This window comes from Lobosporangium transversale (genome assembly GCF_002105155.1).
Source record: "Lobosporangium transversale strain NRRL 3116 chromosome Unknown BCR41scaffold_53, whole genome shotgun sequence".
In the NCBI taxonomy this organism is placed as follows: Eukaryota; Fungi; Mortierellomycota; class Mortierellomycetes; order Mortierellales; family Mortierellaceae; genus Lobosporangium; species Lobosporangium transversale.
The window spans coordinates 88,459-104,507 of NW_019029031.1; the positions used below are offsets into that span (position 1 = coordinate 88,459).

A 16,049-nucleotide genomic window follows, 5' to 3' on the forward strand; every position below is an offset into this window, starting at 1 on the left:
AAATAAACTGCATCTTGGCGCGCTTCTTTAATCAACTGCGGATTGGCTGCAATCTGCCCTAACCGCTGACATATTCCCCATTGGAATGCAAGCTCTTGTCGACAGGGTGCGTCACACACAAGAGTCTTGAACTTAGTAAGCTCTCCTGAATGAAGGAATGCATCAGCTCCACGGAGCGCTGGATACCATGCAGTCTTACGACTAAAAGTGAGTCCTTCTTCCATACTCTGCTTGAATGCTTCTCCACTTGCGTGAACCGACGTTACGCCTTTGTACATACGTAAACTTATATCTACAACATCAGTCACAGACGGAAGTTGTTTCTGGATATTGGCCAATTCATCCATGAAGTCATTTAGATCAAAAGCCTTGACTGCACTCACTACTCCAAACACTCCCCGAAATAGCGCTGATGTACGCCGAAGCATGGCCTGCATTTTTGTTTCATCATCTGGAATATACAGCAGAGCTTGGAAAGCATAGGCTGCATGATATGCCAGGTGAGGGTCTGAACTATCTTTTAGTTCCTTCAAATAGGCTAATAGCGGTTCATGGAGTTGTTCTCGCCTCAGGCCCATAACCTGATTGTCGACCATGGCATCAAGCACACGTGAGACTGCCACACACAGCTGATAGATGTGGTCATTAGCCTGCCCATGCACCCCTTGCAAGCGAGAACTGAGGACGTTGAGGATGTTGACCAGGTCATCAGAGTTAAGGTGCCCAGGAGGAGCATGCTGCATGAGTTGAGCTAGCCCTTCGAGCAAATGAGTCTGTAAAATAATGCTGTGGTTAACTCCATCGATCAAAGCCTCGAGCAGTGCCCTGTATTGATCGCGGCCGAGAACTGGACCCAGAGCCACAACCTCAGCGACAGTAGTAGCCTCAGCTTTTATACCATCACGGATGAATAATGCAACCACACCCGAAGCTAGGTTGTGGAATCGCTCTTGTTCAAGCGGATCATCCGACATGGCTGCAGACCATTGGCGCTCCTGACTACTGAGGTCCGGTTTTGGGATAGGGGTAGTATGAAGCAATTCGAAGCAATGCAGGAGCTGGTGGACATCCTCTAGACGAGCATCTGGCTGAGGGAGTTTGTATTCAGAGATTATTCGCACATCTTCATGGCTAAATAGCTCTTTTAAGATAATTACAACGTTGCGGGTAGTCGGGTTATTTGATGTTTTGGCCAAAGCTGGATTGCCTTGTTGTACAAAACCCAGCTTTTTGGCATTCTTGTAGGTTCTTTTCGAATGGTCCGGCCGACCAAGGTTGTCGAATTGTTCACAAATATTATTCAGAGTAGTTGTAATTTCCTTGCACAATGCTGTATTTGCATTGTCAGTACCGCTTGTTAGGGCAGAGATAAGTAACTTTAGGTCAGACCGTTGTATGCGATAGAGAGCACTCTCAGCGTCCAAGCATATCTCCAGAGCAAGCGAAGGGTCCTTTGTCCTATAGGCTTTGGCTTGTTCCAAGTAGATGGTAGCAAGATCCAAGGCTTTCTGAACTGAAAGACTTTCTCGCTCCGGTCTTCGCAGCCATAACATCTTTTTTGAAAAAAAAAAAAAAAAAAAAAAAAAAAAAAAAATTAACAGACCAATGATCACTGGTTAGACTAATGATTTTCCATCAGGGGAGTGAGCAACGGACGTTGATGTTGAACGGAAACTTACGGTGAAGCACTTCGAACCGAGAAAAGCGTATTAACGATATCAATGAGGCAAAGAGGTTGAGCAATGTAAAAGGAGAGAGAGAGGAAAGTAATTACATGAGCATAATAGAGAAAGAAAAAAGAAAAAGGGGGTGATCCGATCTTAAAAATCAAGTTGGCGAAGACAAGGTTCCACAAGGTTGGGAGGAGATTGAGCCAGCATCGTCGTTTGGTTTGCAGAAGAGTTTTACCGAGCAATGCTATTCCCATGCACTTAAATGAAATTATGTCCTCTCTTTTTCTTCATTTGAAAGTATATAATTCCCTCCATATTAGGCCATATCAGATAATGACCCATGCACTAGATGTCTCTTAAATAACGCGATTGCTGGTTTTTATAATGCCCGTTCAATTGTCGTCTACGCATGGAACAATAAAAAGAGAGAAAAGGGAACAATATTTGGTTTGTCTCCAATAGTGAGTGCAACATGGAAAAGCCCCCTGTATTTTAAAGTTACCAAAAGTTACCAAAAGTCACCCAAATTTATTTATTTGTTTTTTTGAATTGGAATAAATACACCTATTCCAAATACGTTTAAATATTTAATCCGAGTTTTTGACGAGGACCCCATTATTCAAAGAAAAAAGGAAAGAACATCATTCACTCTATTAGACTAAAGACTTTGCTCTCAGACACAATTTATATTTCCTTGCATCCCCTTACATTCAACCTCTTTTAGAACCGAAAGAAATAGCAATTTCATGGTCTTTTCTACAGTCTTTTGCTTTTTTTTTTAATAGCTTACAAATGCCCTTTAAATCTTTTGCTCATTAGTAGAGGACTGCAACTTTGTCTACGCTAGAACACTCGATACTTGTTACAGGACGTTTGCATCACTGAATGTGCCTTGACATTGACGATGTACCGACGCTTCACGACCTGAATGTTTGATCGTATGATTTTTTATTGTTTATAAAGTTAAATAAAACGAGGAATAGGCTAATTGGGATGTTCACCCCGCTAGTTGTCCGACTTGTAATGCAGACCAGTACACGCACTTTCATAAGAGCCATTTATAATAAAATGTGCAGTTTCACACTTGTCGCATTCACCGCACTTGCTGCAAATGAATTGATGTCCTTTGGTTGCTTCACTTTTAGCGATCAATGACCTCTTCCTAGAAGTGTCTCGGTTTGAGTTCGTATCCGGCTCCTCACTTTCCAGCCCTTTGAACTCAGATGCTATCGATGCCACTTCTTTGGTCTCTTGGCTCGCTTCCTGAAAGGCTGAATACTGTGTTGATTCATCGACGGCCCCATGTTGCTCTAAAAGCTTTCTATTCGCTCCACTCAAGCCAATAACGTCTCGAATGTTCGCTCTCGTAGCGTTAAGGACTAGTTGTGTCGTGCTCCACCTGAGGTGAATGCGACATTGGCCATTCTCTTTTTTGCTGACCTGCCACATCCGAATAGCGCCATCGTCATGTCCTGTTACCAGGAAGCAGCCACTTTCGGAAACATTCCATACAAGGGTTTCAGCATCCCCACCAACGAATGGGATAGTAGCCAAGCACTGGCCAGATTCTGGATCCCACAGCCGTGCAGTCTGGTCAGTGCTGCATGAGGCAATGTACTGGCCATCGCAAGAGTAAGACATAGAAGTTATAAGGCCGTTGTGCCCTTCAAGCGTATACAACATGGTTCCTGATTCAGTATCTAGCATACTTATTGGTCCTCCTAAGCTTCCGATAACCATCCGTCGACCGCATGGTGAGAATGCGATCACTCTTCCAAGCTCATCCAACATTATTTCGTAACATAGCTCTCCAGTTCCTGCGTTCCGTAGTTGCAGCTTCTCAGTGTCCTGTATAAAAGCTAGCATCTGGCTGTCAGGCGAATAAACCAAAGAAGAGAACTTATATTCTGCAGCTAGCTCGTACAATAGATCTCCTGTGTCTGCTTCCCATACTCTGATTCTCCTGGCATAGTCACTAGAAGCAATCTGATGGCCTTTAGGCGAAAATAACACGCGATCGACGGGCCTGCCGTTCCCCTGTAGAGTGCGTGTGAGCTGCCCTGTTTGTGTATTCCACAGGCTTACATTTCCGTAATTGTGACCACAGGCGACCTGATGGCCAATAGGTGAAGCGGCAATGACCAGGATAGCATCGTCGCTTTGACCTTGTAGCTCCAAGACACGGACAGCTTGACCTGACTGAGTATCCCAGATATAAATGCCTGTACTACTGCAACGACCGCAAGAGGCAATTAGTCGGCCATCAGATGAGTACTCTATTTCCTTTATTGGCCTTGCTACACCATAAATATATTGCCCTGTCTGGCTGTCCCACGCGCGGATTGTATTGTCCAAGCTACATGAGACTATGTGTTGCCCATTCGGCGAAAGTCTTAGTCGGGAGATTGATTTTATATGAGCATAGTAACCATGACTAGATTGGCGTGCTTGTGCGTCCCATAGGCCTACCGTCCCATCTTCACTGAATGACGCAATCTGATGACTGTCAGGTGAATATACCATGCACTTTATGACATTAGAGTGAGCATAAAATGTGTTGGTTAGCTCTCCAGTTCGAAAATCCCAAAGTCGCACCGCATTCTCGCTAGTACACGTGGCTATCTGTTCTCCGTTTGGTGAATACGCCAAGTCGTCCAAAGCGGGACCTTTAAAGGCATGAATGTGTTCTCTTGTTTGCATATTCCACTGAATTACTCCATTCGAGTCGGATGTAGTGGTAAATTTCCCCTCAGGCGAATGTTGAACATTAGTAATATGACTAATAGACCTCTCGTCGTCCCAGGCAAAGCTGTTCTGACCGGATGTAATATCCCACACATCCAACGAGTAAGGCTCACCACCACGAACAATGATTTCCTGGCTGTCAGGCAAATATACGATTTGCTCAATACGTGACGACGGGACTTGGAGCTTCTGTATTGGTTCTCCTGATGCCATATCCCATAACCGTACCGTATTGTCATGGCCTCCAGTCGCAATCTGCTTTCCATCAGGTGAATACGTCACCTTTGTTACCTCTCCTATATGGCCCCATAATTTGTGTTGAAGTCTTCCAGACATGGTATCCCACACATACGTAAATCCGTCTTTGCAAGCTGAGGCGAGATAAGCACCGCTTGGTGAGTATACTACATCATTAATAATATCTTTTTGGTCTTCTAAGCTATGAACCTTTGCTCCTGATGTAGTATCGAACACAGAAATCGCACTCTTCCTGCACCAGACAGCAATGTGTTGACTATCTGGAGAGTAGACAAAGTGGTGTTCACCCTCATTGACCTCCAACTCCATTCGCTTCTCCCATGTTAACGTATCGTAGACACTGATATGATTATCGTTTGTTTCCCATTCGTGAACAGCTGCAGCCAGTGTCTTACCATCAGGCGAATATGATCCCTTCAATATCCTCTTTCCTTCGCGGAGGAGCGGCCATTCTCCAAACTGTACTCCTAACATATATGCTCCACTTAGATCTGCTTCACGAAGCGAGCAACTGCGGAGGTTGGCCCTCCTCAAATCTGCTCCTTGTAGCTGGGCACAATCGAATATACCATGGCTGAGATCAGCTCCTGGGATCTGGATGCCTCGTAAGTCTGTTTCGGCGAATGACTCTCCTGCTCGAACCAAGATCGTCATTGCATTGGCTGCTGCTATCCGCCACTTTTTAGCGCTTTTCGAGAGCTCAACATACTCGTACAGCTGCTGCTTGAACTCTGCTTCCAGTCGGACACGGTCTTCCAGGAACTCAAGGATAGATGGCTCATTTATAAAGCTCCTCCATACTAAGGGCAAGGTCTCATCTAGCTTGGTAGGGTCATCCTTCTTAACCTCATTGTTTGCTTCCATCTCAAAACTGAATACAGAGCTGATACTTTTCCGACGGCTAGTTGATGTAGCTATCGCCTCACTGTCGTTTGCAATCGCATTCGTCTCCTTCCGTGGCTCAAACATCGCTCGTACTACACAGTATTCCAGGATAGAACGATGGTAAAACCGATACTGGCTGCCTGTGCGGTTCAGAGGCGATGCTTCTCGCAGGATTTTCCTACCACTTTCTCTGCTAAAGTATTCTTCCTTCCATGTACCCTTGTCCTTAGACGGAGAGTAATCCACCACTGGATTGCCATCCTGATGTTTGTAGATTGCCATAGCCAGCTCTGTCAAGTATCTGATCCCATTCTGTGCGAACCCTTCATCGCACAATGTCTGGAACATCTTCTTATCTTCTGACATCAGTATCTCGCCTAGACGCTTCTTGCCTCGCTCGAGCCACTGTTCAATGAATTTGTCATACAATGTGATCCGCTTGACCGGCGTTTTAGTATTGTCTTGCTGAGGGTCCACCATTCGTGGCAATACATCTAACGAAAGTGACAGTAAGAATGGGTTTTTCACAAGCTCTCGCAGACTAGGAACCATCTTAAGTGCACGCTGATAGTCCTGCACGGCCCACAATAGGTCCATGGCAGCAACGTATTGCTCGATGTAGTCGTCAATCTGCCTCGCAGAGAATGGTACAATCATAGCTTCTTGAAACAACACAGCATCTGCTTGGTGGTTGCGATCCATAGGCTGGAAGCGATCCTGATAATCTATTCCGAGGTACTCGCTGCGACAACTGATTACCATCTGGCACATCCATTCACCGGGCTGATTGAGATGGTTGGTGACATACAGATTACTGGTCTGCATGGTCTCATCATATCCATCACAGATCAAAATTAATGACCGATTCATCTTTAGCTCCTTGATCTGTGCCTCTGTAAAGCCGTACATCTGAAACTGCTTTGCGATCATATTCTTGGTAGGATTTTCAATGGATGGCAAATTGATAAACAATGGAATCCGGCCATGCTTCTTTTGATATTCGTTCCATAGAGTGGATTCCAGAGTACGGTTGAATGTTGACTTGCCTGCACCTGAACTGCCTTGGACAAGCATCACTTTCCGTTCGCTCCCCAGGAACTCTTTCACCTTGTCCATTAGCAAGAACAAATTTTCATCATTTGCTTGAGGATTTGCTTTGGCATACTGTTGGACGTAAAAACCCCGTTCGCCTCTAATCTCCGCCCGCTGTCGCTTGAGTAGACTCAGGCTCTTTTCGACATCAGGCTTATTCTGCACACGATCGAGCAGTGATGAAGATGCGAGTGATGTTGGTGCAACAATAAAGGGAAACTGCACTGCTGGCCCATTGAAACAGTCTTTGTACAGTTGTTGCTTTTTGACATCTCCAGTTGTAGCAAGGTCATTCAGAAGTGACCCTGCAGCTACAGAGATACAGATGTAGAACATGTAGTGTATTATTAGTATCTTAGCTCCTTATAATCCCACTGAAGATGCAATTCTATGGCTACTCACCTTGAAGATCTTCCTTTGGCAATGAGATTAGTCTCTTCAATATAGTAATGATCCATTGTTTGATTTGCGCATGATCACTCCAGTCTTTGTCATTCTTGTATATATCCCCAAGTAAATTAATCGCATCTTGACGTACATGCATAGCCCACTGTGGATTGGCTGCAATTTGCCCTAACCGTAGACATATTCCCCATTGGAATGCAAGATCTCGTCGACAGGGTGCCTCGCATACAAGAGCCTTGAACTTGGTGAGCTCGCCTGAGTGCAGGAATGCATCGGCTTCACAGAGCGCTGGATACCATGCACTCTTGCAAATAAAAGCGAGCCCTTCTTCCATGCTCTGTTTGAATGTCATCCCACTCTCGTATAATGAGACCACACCATCACACACGTTACGACCAATTTCAATGACATCTACAATAGGTGGGAGCTCCTTTTGGATATTCACCAGCTCATCCATGAAGGCATCGAGATCCCAATCTTTGACTGCACTTACTACTCCAAATACCCCTTGAGCCACCACTGATGTACGTCGAAGCATAGCTTGCATTGTTGTTTCATCGTTCGGGATATACAGTAGAGCCTGGGAAGCATAGGCTGCATAGTAAACCAGATGAGGATCTGAGCTGTCCTTTAGCTCCTTCAAGTAAGCTGCTAATGGCTCCTGGAGTTGCTCTCGCTTCAGACCTTTGACTTGGCTTCTAACCATGGCATCAAGCACATGTGAAACTGCTACACACAGTTGATAGATGTGACTGCCAGACTGTGCATGTGTGTCTTGTAAGCGGGAACTGAGAATGTCCAGGATATTGATCAGATCATCAGAATCGAGATATCCAGGAGGAGCGTACTGCATCAGAGGAGCCAGTCCTTCGAGCAAATGGGTCTTCAGCAAGATGTCCTGATCGACTCCATTGATAAAAGCCATAAGTAGAGTCCTGTATTGGTCAAAGTCAAGGACTGGAGCCAATAACACAACCTCAGCGACAGTGGCCTCAGCCTTGATAGGATCACAGATAAACATAGTAATCACATCTGATGCCAGGCTGTGAAGTCGCTCTTGCTCATCGCGGTCATTCGATCTGGCTAGATACCATTCTTGCTCCTGGTCGCTACGGTCCTTTTTTAGAATAGGAGCAGTAGGAAGCAAACTAAGACTATACGCAAGTTGTTGTGTATCGCTCAAGTGAGTACCTGGGCTAGGAAGGCTATATTTGGAAACCACTCGAGGTATATCATGGCTAAATATTTCCTGTGGGATATTTATAATGTTGTGGGTGATTGGGGCCTTTGGTGCTTGGATAACATTGTCGGCCTTGTTGGTGGCGGTGTTGGCACTTGCTTGAGCATTTTTATTGCTGTGGTTATTGTCACTGTTGCCGTTACTGTCATTGTTGCTATTCCGGCCTTTGCTGCTGCTATCGTTATCACCATCTTTACTATCATAATCTTTGTCGTCTTTATTGTCGCCTTTATCTATGCTAATAGTTCGATGATGTGCCAAAGTGTTTTCTAGAGCTGCACTACCTTGCTTTACATGGCCCCATCTGGTTGCGTACTTGTAGCCTCTTTTCGAGTGATCTAGATAACCGAGACTGCCGAATAGCTCGCCAAGATTGCTTAAAGTAGTTGCAATTGCCTTGCACAATGCTTTGTCTGCATTGTCAGTGCCTCTTGTCTCTGCCTCAACAAGCGACTTTTGGTCGGACCGTTGTATCCGATAGAGAGCATTCTCAGCATCCAAACATATCTCCAAAGCGAGTACTGGGTCCTTTGTCTTGTGAGCCTGTTCCAAGTAAAGGGTAGCAAGATCTAAAGCTTTCTGAGGTGGAAGATGTCCTCGCTTGGGCATGCTCTGCAGCCACCCCATCTTTTATTGTACCTGACAAATCAACAATCATTTTTAGATTAGCAAGATTTTATTAGCAAGATGATCACCTAGGTAGAAGGTTGAAGGAGACTTACAGTAGAGTAATTGGGAGCAAGGAAGGCGTATGGATGGTATAAGTTATGGCAAAGAAGTCGAATGTATGGAAAGATAGAGAATAAAGAAAGAAGAAGAAATAATTGCAAGACGGCAAAGTCCCCGCGGAGATCGAGAGGAGCACTGCCATTTGATTTGTGATTAAGCGTGCCTCTTGAATAGTAACGCTGCTGGTTATCCCCTTTGTGAATAAAATAACAATAAAAAAGGGGGGATCAAGGACAACTTTAGCCTTCGTGATCACAAATTTCTCCAAGGAGACAGTTTGTTATGCAGTTTTTTGTTTCGATTAAGGTCGCTATGCCGTTGGACCAATCCCTTCTCCAACATGCGTTCAGTATGTCAGACTGGTAAGGCTATTCCTTTTTGATTTTTCACCCACTACAACCATGTCCACGCAGGCTTGACCCGTTCCACTTGCTTCATTGAGACATCTCACACCCGTGTATTTGTAAGCGGTCAAAGGAATAATGGCGTGGGGTCCCAGTGTGCAGTTCACTAGATGGCTTGATTTCGATGGCCTTGGAAGAGACATGATGATTCTCAACTATCCAAAATGAAAGTAAAAAAGGTGCAATGCAAACGGATCTTGCTGCTCCTCCTTTTTGAATCTTGATCAGTCCATCCATAAAGGCATTCATACCCAAGCCTTTGAGCGCATTCACTTCTCCAAACACTCCTCGGGTTACCGTTGATGTGCGCCAAAGTATGGCTTACATTGGTGTTTCATGATTTGGAATATACAGTAGAGCTTGGAAAGCATAGGATGCACGATACATCAAATGAGGGTCTGTACTCTCTCTCAGTTCCTTCAAGTAGGCTGCTAATAGTTCATGGAGCTATTCTCATTTTAGACCCGTCACTTGATTGCTGACCATGGGCAACGAACACGTCCTGGATGACTTCGTTGACCAAAGCCATGAACAATACCCTGTATTGATCGTAATCGAGAACTGGGGTCAACATTATAACTTCAACGACAGTAGCCTCGGTCTTGATATCATCATGAATGAACATAGTAATCACATTTGATGCTAGCAAAGTTGCGAGCTCGCTCTTGCTCATCGTGGTCATCTGATCTGGCCAAAGAACATCTTTGGTAAGATTTACCGATGGTTGAGGCGCAATAAGAAGCAATACACGAGCTGCTGAACATTATCCAAATGAGAATATGGATGAGGTAGGTTGTATTGAAAGACCACTTGGGTTATATCATGGTCAAATATACCTGTGGGAACGATTGCAATGCTGTTTGTTGTTGCGTTCCCCAGACCTTTAATCATCTCCTTCAAGCTGATGTTACTGTTGCCGTTGATATCCTGATTGTTGTTGTTACTGTTAATAGAACCACCAACTTGTGATGACTCTCGATGGATTAAGTTACTCTCTTTTGGGTCTACCCCTATTTTACTGCTTTCGAATAAGCGAGCCGTTTCATTGTAAGCTGAGGTGATACTTTGGCATAGTACTTTGTCTCCATTAAAAGTGGGGGAGACAAGATTATTTGTCTCAGATCGCTTGATCCGAGGCAGCGCAAAGTTGGCATCAAGACACGGTTCCATAAGGATGTTATGATCATTGTCTTTCCTGCGAGTGCTCTCCATGTAAAGATTAAAAAGCCTCAAAGCCTTTGATGGCGTAAGGACGCCTAGTATCGAAGTATAAGTGGCACCAAACATTGGTTCCTGTCCTTCTTTATTTCTTTCGGTTATTGTCTGTTAATTTTCAGTGAACCGTTTCAAGCGACCGTATTGATCAGCAGTCTTTGTTATTAGAACTCCTTTATTTTATCATGGATAGTCTCCTCGTGGGATCTTCTCTTTTCTGATTTTACGTGAATATTTTCATTAAGATGTTCCTGCTCTTATCATTAACTCTGGGAGAGTATGATACATCACGTCTTCTTGTATGCTTCCATACAATGAAAAAAAAAAAAAAAAAAAAAAAAAAAAAAAAAAAAAAAAAAAAAAAACTTCATTCTACACATGTAGTTACAAAAAACATATCTCATATAATAAAGGCAAATATCCAAACAAAAGATTTTTTTTTTTAAACCTGCTGGAGAACTGGTTGTGGTAGATGTTGGTCCCAGATCTCTCTTTTTAATATTAATAAAAGTAGACAATCTGCTTCAAGGGGCCAACGTTTTAATACCAATGTGGGCTAATGCATCAAAACAAGATCCTTCCCCCTCCCATCCATTTAAGATTCAAGCTGGAGATGTTAACATTGATGGCTGACTTTGGGATTTTATTCTAAACGATCTGGAGGCTGATAAGGAGTTTGGAAGAGGCCTCGTCTTTGAGGATTCCTATGCAATAGATCTTTTTTTTTTTTTTTTTTTTTCCAGTGCATAAATAAATAGTGTGAAAGGCTGAAAGGATTGGAAGACTGTCAGGAATGTTTTTACTGGTGGTGCGCTTTATTGACTTATGCAATTACAAACTACAGATTTCAAGACAACAACAATCACTATCATCACCAACTATGAAGATTTAAAAAAAAAAAAAAAGAAAAAAAAGAAAAAAAAAACCTATGATTACAATACTTCATTTTTTTTGTTGTTTTTTAAGTTGGTATTTTACAATGAGACGACTAATACACACTGAAAGAGGGGGTGGCGAAAAAAGAAAAAAAAAAAAAAATAAAGATGTTGAGGAGGGAGTATAAAGATAAGAGTGTGACCATTTCTTGTAGTACAGAGTTGAAGTAGCAAATTATTACGTCCCCACGCTTGTCTTTCCAAATTAGGACGCGTCCATTCTCAGTTGACCACACCCAATCATCCAGCGACAGGTGCTGCGCTCTGACCATTCGTTGAATTTACTGAACTACCAGCGCCTCCAACATTCACTGGACGCAGTCCGCCCCCAACAAAGAATTCAAGCTCTTGAAGCTTACTTTTTGTAGTTGGATATCGACACATTGGGCAAATCTTTTTTGTTTCCAATGCTTGGAGGATACATCCTCGGCAGAACGCATGTCCACATCGAACCATCGTCGGTACATTCATTACCTCCATACAGATACTACAACGGAGGTTCTGTCGAGCCCAACTCTCCATTCCCGTCTTCACCGTCACGTCTACCACTGACACGGCTACATTCTCGCGCTTTGGGCTCCCGAGTGGTTTGAGTGGTTGCGTGCGAGAGCTTGATGAGGCTCCATTGCTTGTAGAAGGTGCCGTCCGTGATGAAGCGCGTGACCTTGGCGGGGAAGGACTAAGAATCAGCGGGACAGGCGAAGGACGCCGAGCTACAGGACTGAATCGATAACTCCTTGACTGTGGTGTAGCACTTCGCCGAGAGGTTGTTGGGAACGGGCTCATACGTGCTTCAAAAGAATACGACCGTGACTCAAATGGCGGTGAGCGAGCCTGGCAAGATGGGGTGCGCCGTGTTTGAGCCGAGCGGGGTGGAGGTGGTGGTGGCGTGAAAACGTTTTCGTTTCGGAGGTTCAAAATCCAATTAACTTCTTCCGAAACTTGTTGATCTGTGATACCTTCATCTTCAGCCTCGGTCTCGGCCGCAATCTGAACCTGTGAGCCTGGGATCTCTTCTACATCGCTCTCACTTTCTGCATCATCGTAGTCAATTTGAGTAAGATGGTCCTCAAGAATCACTGCATCTTCCAGCTGGCGCTGACGCTGACCTTCTAGATATTGGTCATTATCTTCAGCGTTGCGCTCTGGAGACAGGATAAGCTGAACCGGTCCACGTGCCCATGGATGGCGAGGATCCAACTGAACCTCACGCACTTCATTGTCAATACGGATAGTGTCATTTCCATAGCGATCCTCCTGTGATTGTGCTTCCTCATCTTCATCGTCATCTGGAATTTCATGCACGTCGACTGAGCTCATCGAGAGGTTAAGCCGCCTAGATTGACTCCTTTCCATGGACTCGGAAGACCTGGAGACAAGTCTTTGTAGCGTTGGAAGGCTGAATGAGTGTTGGGGATTCAATCCAGCTACTCGTGGCAGAGAGTCACCACGAGGATAGCTGGATCGTCTTTCTGGACGAGTCAAATCAATTACCTCAAGAATCTCCTCTACTTCAGGATCATCTACAGGTCTATTGGCAACATTGCGCGAACCAGACCTTGAATGTGGTGTTGTTTCAGATGGCTCCTGTCTGTTTAAAGGTTGCGAATGCTGTGTTCCTTGACGAATTGTCTGGGGGGTAATGGTGCGGTCTGAATCCAGAGACACATGTGATGCGCTAGGGGATGGTTCACGTCTTCCTAACGATCCATTGTGGGTGTTTGCGACTACTGACGGTGCTGGAGAGCCACCATAAACCTCAACCACACTGTCCTGATCATCCACTTGATCTGAAGAAACATCAGCATCGTACCGCCGATCGTCAACCAGACCTTGAGAATACTCGGTCTTGCCAATAAATCCTTCGTCTTCATCATTCTCATCATCCCCGATGATGATTGGAAATCTATCTAGAGTTGATAATTGACTACCAATGTGGACTCCAGTATCTTCGTTTTCATTGTCATCATCGTCCAAATCGTAAACTCTTGGATGCTTTGGAGCATGTTTTTCCTTTTCACTACGAGATGGCCCTGACTGTGTCACTAGTTGTGTATTTGAAAAATAAGGTTCTTGATGATCATTATCCATTGACTTAATCGAGGGCGGTGAGGCAGCCATGGAGGGAATAGAGGAGGGTGGTGTAGAGGATGTTGAAACAGAATGGGAAGGTGTGGACGCGCGTGGGCCAGGGGTGCTAGCACGAGACGCGCGTGCGGTCGTTACATCGTCAGAATGCTTGCGCTTTCGGACAGGTTGAAATCTCGAGGACAAGTCGGTATGAAGAGACAGGTCCATGGGATGGGATTGTACATCTACTAAGTAGGGTGTGAAAAGTATACAAGTCAGTCAAAAGACTTTTTTTTTTTTTTTTTTTTTTTGTTGTTGTTGTTGTTGTTGTTGTGAAAGCTATTCAAATGCTTATCGATACGGTTTGCTTATTTTGGACCAAGCGGCGTAAAGCAACACAAAATACATCACAACGCGTCAGTGTGCAACATCGTAGGATGACGAGATGTACGTCAAATAAACATCCGCGTCTGTATTCAAATATCAACCGATCGCATTGGCTGTTGGTCATTCTCATCAACCCAACCAGGCCAAAAATATCCTAGTCGGTGAACCTTGTAAGCCAAGAGTAATTTCCTCAAGCGCATAAATCAATGTTCTGTTGATGGATCATGACCATTATGCCACACACAGCGCAAGAACAATTCTCTTTTGACTCTGCTCTTTTTCACTCTGAGACAAGAATGATAAAGGGAAAAGAAAAAAAAAAAAAAAAAAAAAAAAAAAAGGAAATAAAAAGAAAAGGCTTAAAAGGGAGAAAAGGAGAAAGAAAAAGGCTCCTGATTTTGGATTTTGTTGACACTGATGGGGAAGACAAAGCTGCTTTTTGTTTGCTGAATATTGAGTCATAAAGATCGGATAATTTTAGTTGCCACCACATAATTTTTTTTTTGTTGTTGTTGCTTTCTTCCCGTTGTGTTGCTCTGATGGCGGTGTTTAGTGTTTATTGTTGGTTGCATTGTTGTGTGTATGGAAGGGAATAGAGAGGCGCGTGTGTTCAATATTGTGCATGGATGCGTGTGGATATTGCCAGATGGCCAGATGAGGAAAAGGAAAGGAGAGAAAAGATCAAAGGCGAGAAGGGGGGGACATGATGCGTGTGGGGGGAGAAGGAGGGAGGGAAGAATGAATGTGGTAGTTTAAAAAGCAAGGAAGGGGGGGGGGCGGCAAAAGAGGGTCAAGCGAAATTGTCGTATAAAAAAAAAAAAAAAAAGTGAAAAGAAAAAAGACATTGACAAGCAAGTGTTACATCCACAAAAGGCCGTTCTGCTTCTGCTACTTGTGCCTGTCCAAGCCTTTTTATTAGTCTTTTTCTGTCTCTCTCTTTCTCTCCTGCTCTCTCTGCTTGTCTTTTTTGCCTTTTTGCCTTTGGGGTGAAGAAGCAAACCGCAGCCTGACGCATCGTCGAAAAGGAAATCGAGTGCACAGCGAGCGAAAAAGGTAAAAATAATTAAAAGACAGCGACAGAAGAGTGGGCAGCAAGAGAGTCAAAGAGAAACATGGATTAATAATAATAAAAAGCATTAAAAAATAAAATAAAATAAATAAAGTAAAATAAAGAAAGAAGAGTCGATTGATGGGAAAATGGAAAGGAAGGCTTTGGAAGAGAGTTGAAAGATGAAGAAGAGAGGGGAGAAAAAAAAGAAGGAAAAAAAAAAAAAAAAAAAAAAAAAAAAAGTGTATAAAATTACCCTTGAAGTTCTCCGGAGAAGACGAAGGATGTGACAATATTGTTGTTGCTGCCTTTGTTTGTACCAAAGACAATGGAACTGACAATGGCAATGATGATGAGACTTCATCATCTTGTCTGCTACGTTTCCTAGCCTTGCCCTTGTCGACAGTAGGAATGTCCCAATGAGGGTCTTTGTCTTTGTCCGCTTCCTTGTCCTGGTCCGGGGTCAAACTCGTCCTGGTCTTGTCCTCAATCATGGAAGTGTCATGGAGCGCAGCACGAGTGCTGACCAGGGACTCCAACCCCGGAGCTCCTCCAGTAGTGGCGGGAGAGTGGGGGGAGACCATGGTTGCTCACGAAGAAGTGAACGATTGAAAGGAAAAGAGTGAGAGAGAGAGCGACTTTTGGAATGGAGGGGGTGAGTTGCGGAGGAAAAGAGAAGAGAGAGAGAGGGAGAAAAAGAGAGAACAAAAAATAGGTCTGAAAGTTATGGGAGAAAATACAGAGAGGGACATTAAAAATTTTTTTTTGGAGTGCCAGGAAGATGTGGGACACGGACAAAAAAACAAGGATAGAAAGCATGAAGAAGGGAAAAGAAGAGAAAAATAAGGAATAAAAAGACTCTTCTGTGCTTCACATCCAAAAGTCTCCTTGGCTCTTCCATCCTTAGTCTCACTCTTTCATCCTTTGTCTCTCTTCCAAAAGGATGCTTCCGTTTGATTACAA

The 16,049-nt window shown here is 44.0% G+C and overlaps 3 protein-coding genes across 3 annotated transcripts; 1 reads left to right on the top strand and 2 right to left on the bottom strand.

The window, feature by feature from the left end:
• Positions 1 to 1,378: 1,378 nt before the first annotated feature.
• On the bottom strand, positions 1,379 to 1,927 carry BCR41DRAFT_374647 (hypothetical protein; the record flags this gene model as incomplete). Its single annotated transcript, XM_022026886.1, has 2 exons — positions 1,379 to 1,553; positions 1,680 to 1,927. 2 exons carry the CDS (start codon positions 1,925 to 1,927, stop codon positions 1,379 to 1,381), a joined length of 423 nt encoding a protein of 140 aa, XP_021876840.1.
• A 6,775-nt stretch (positions 1,928 to 8,702) lies between these two features.
• Positions 8,703 to 9,541, top strand: BCR41DRAFT_374648 (hypothetical protein; the record flags this gene model as incomplete). Its single annotated transcript, XM_022026887.1, has 3 exons — positions 8,703 to 8,850; positions 9,249 to 9,389; positions 9,441 to 9,541. 3 exons carry the CDS (start codon positions 8,703 to 8,705, stop codon positions 9,539 to 9,541), a joined length of 390 nt encoding a protein of 129 aa, XP_021876841.1.
• Positions 9,542 to 11,662: 2,121 nt separating this feature from the next.
• Positions 11,663 to 15,930, bottom strand: BCR41DRAFT_362139 (hypothetical protein). The gene is made up of 2 exons (XM_022025678.1): positions 15,343 to 15,930; positions 11,663 to 13,899 (listed from the first exon to the last, which is right to left on the bottom strand). The coding sequence occupies exons 1-2, from the start codon at positions 15,668 to 15,670 to the stop codon at positions 11,822 to 11,824; spliced, it is 2,406 nt and encodes an 801-aa protein (XP_021876842.1). The 5' UTR covers positions 15,671 to 15,930; the 3' UTR covers positions 11,663 to 11,821.
• Positions 15,931 to 16,049: the final 119 nt, after the last annotated feature.

What these genes read in the sequence shown, in the direction of transcription:
- BCR41DRAFT_362139 (XM_022025678.1), bottom strand. Translation starts at nt 15,670, where the DNA reads ATGGTCTCCCCCCACTCTCCCGCCACTACTGGAGGAGCTCCGGGGTTG. An exon ending in TTCTCCGGAGAACTTCAAGG is followed by an intron (nt 13,900 to 15,342) that starts GTAATTTTATAC and finishes CACCCTACTTAG; the next exon opens with TAGATGTACAATCCCATCCC.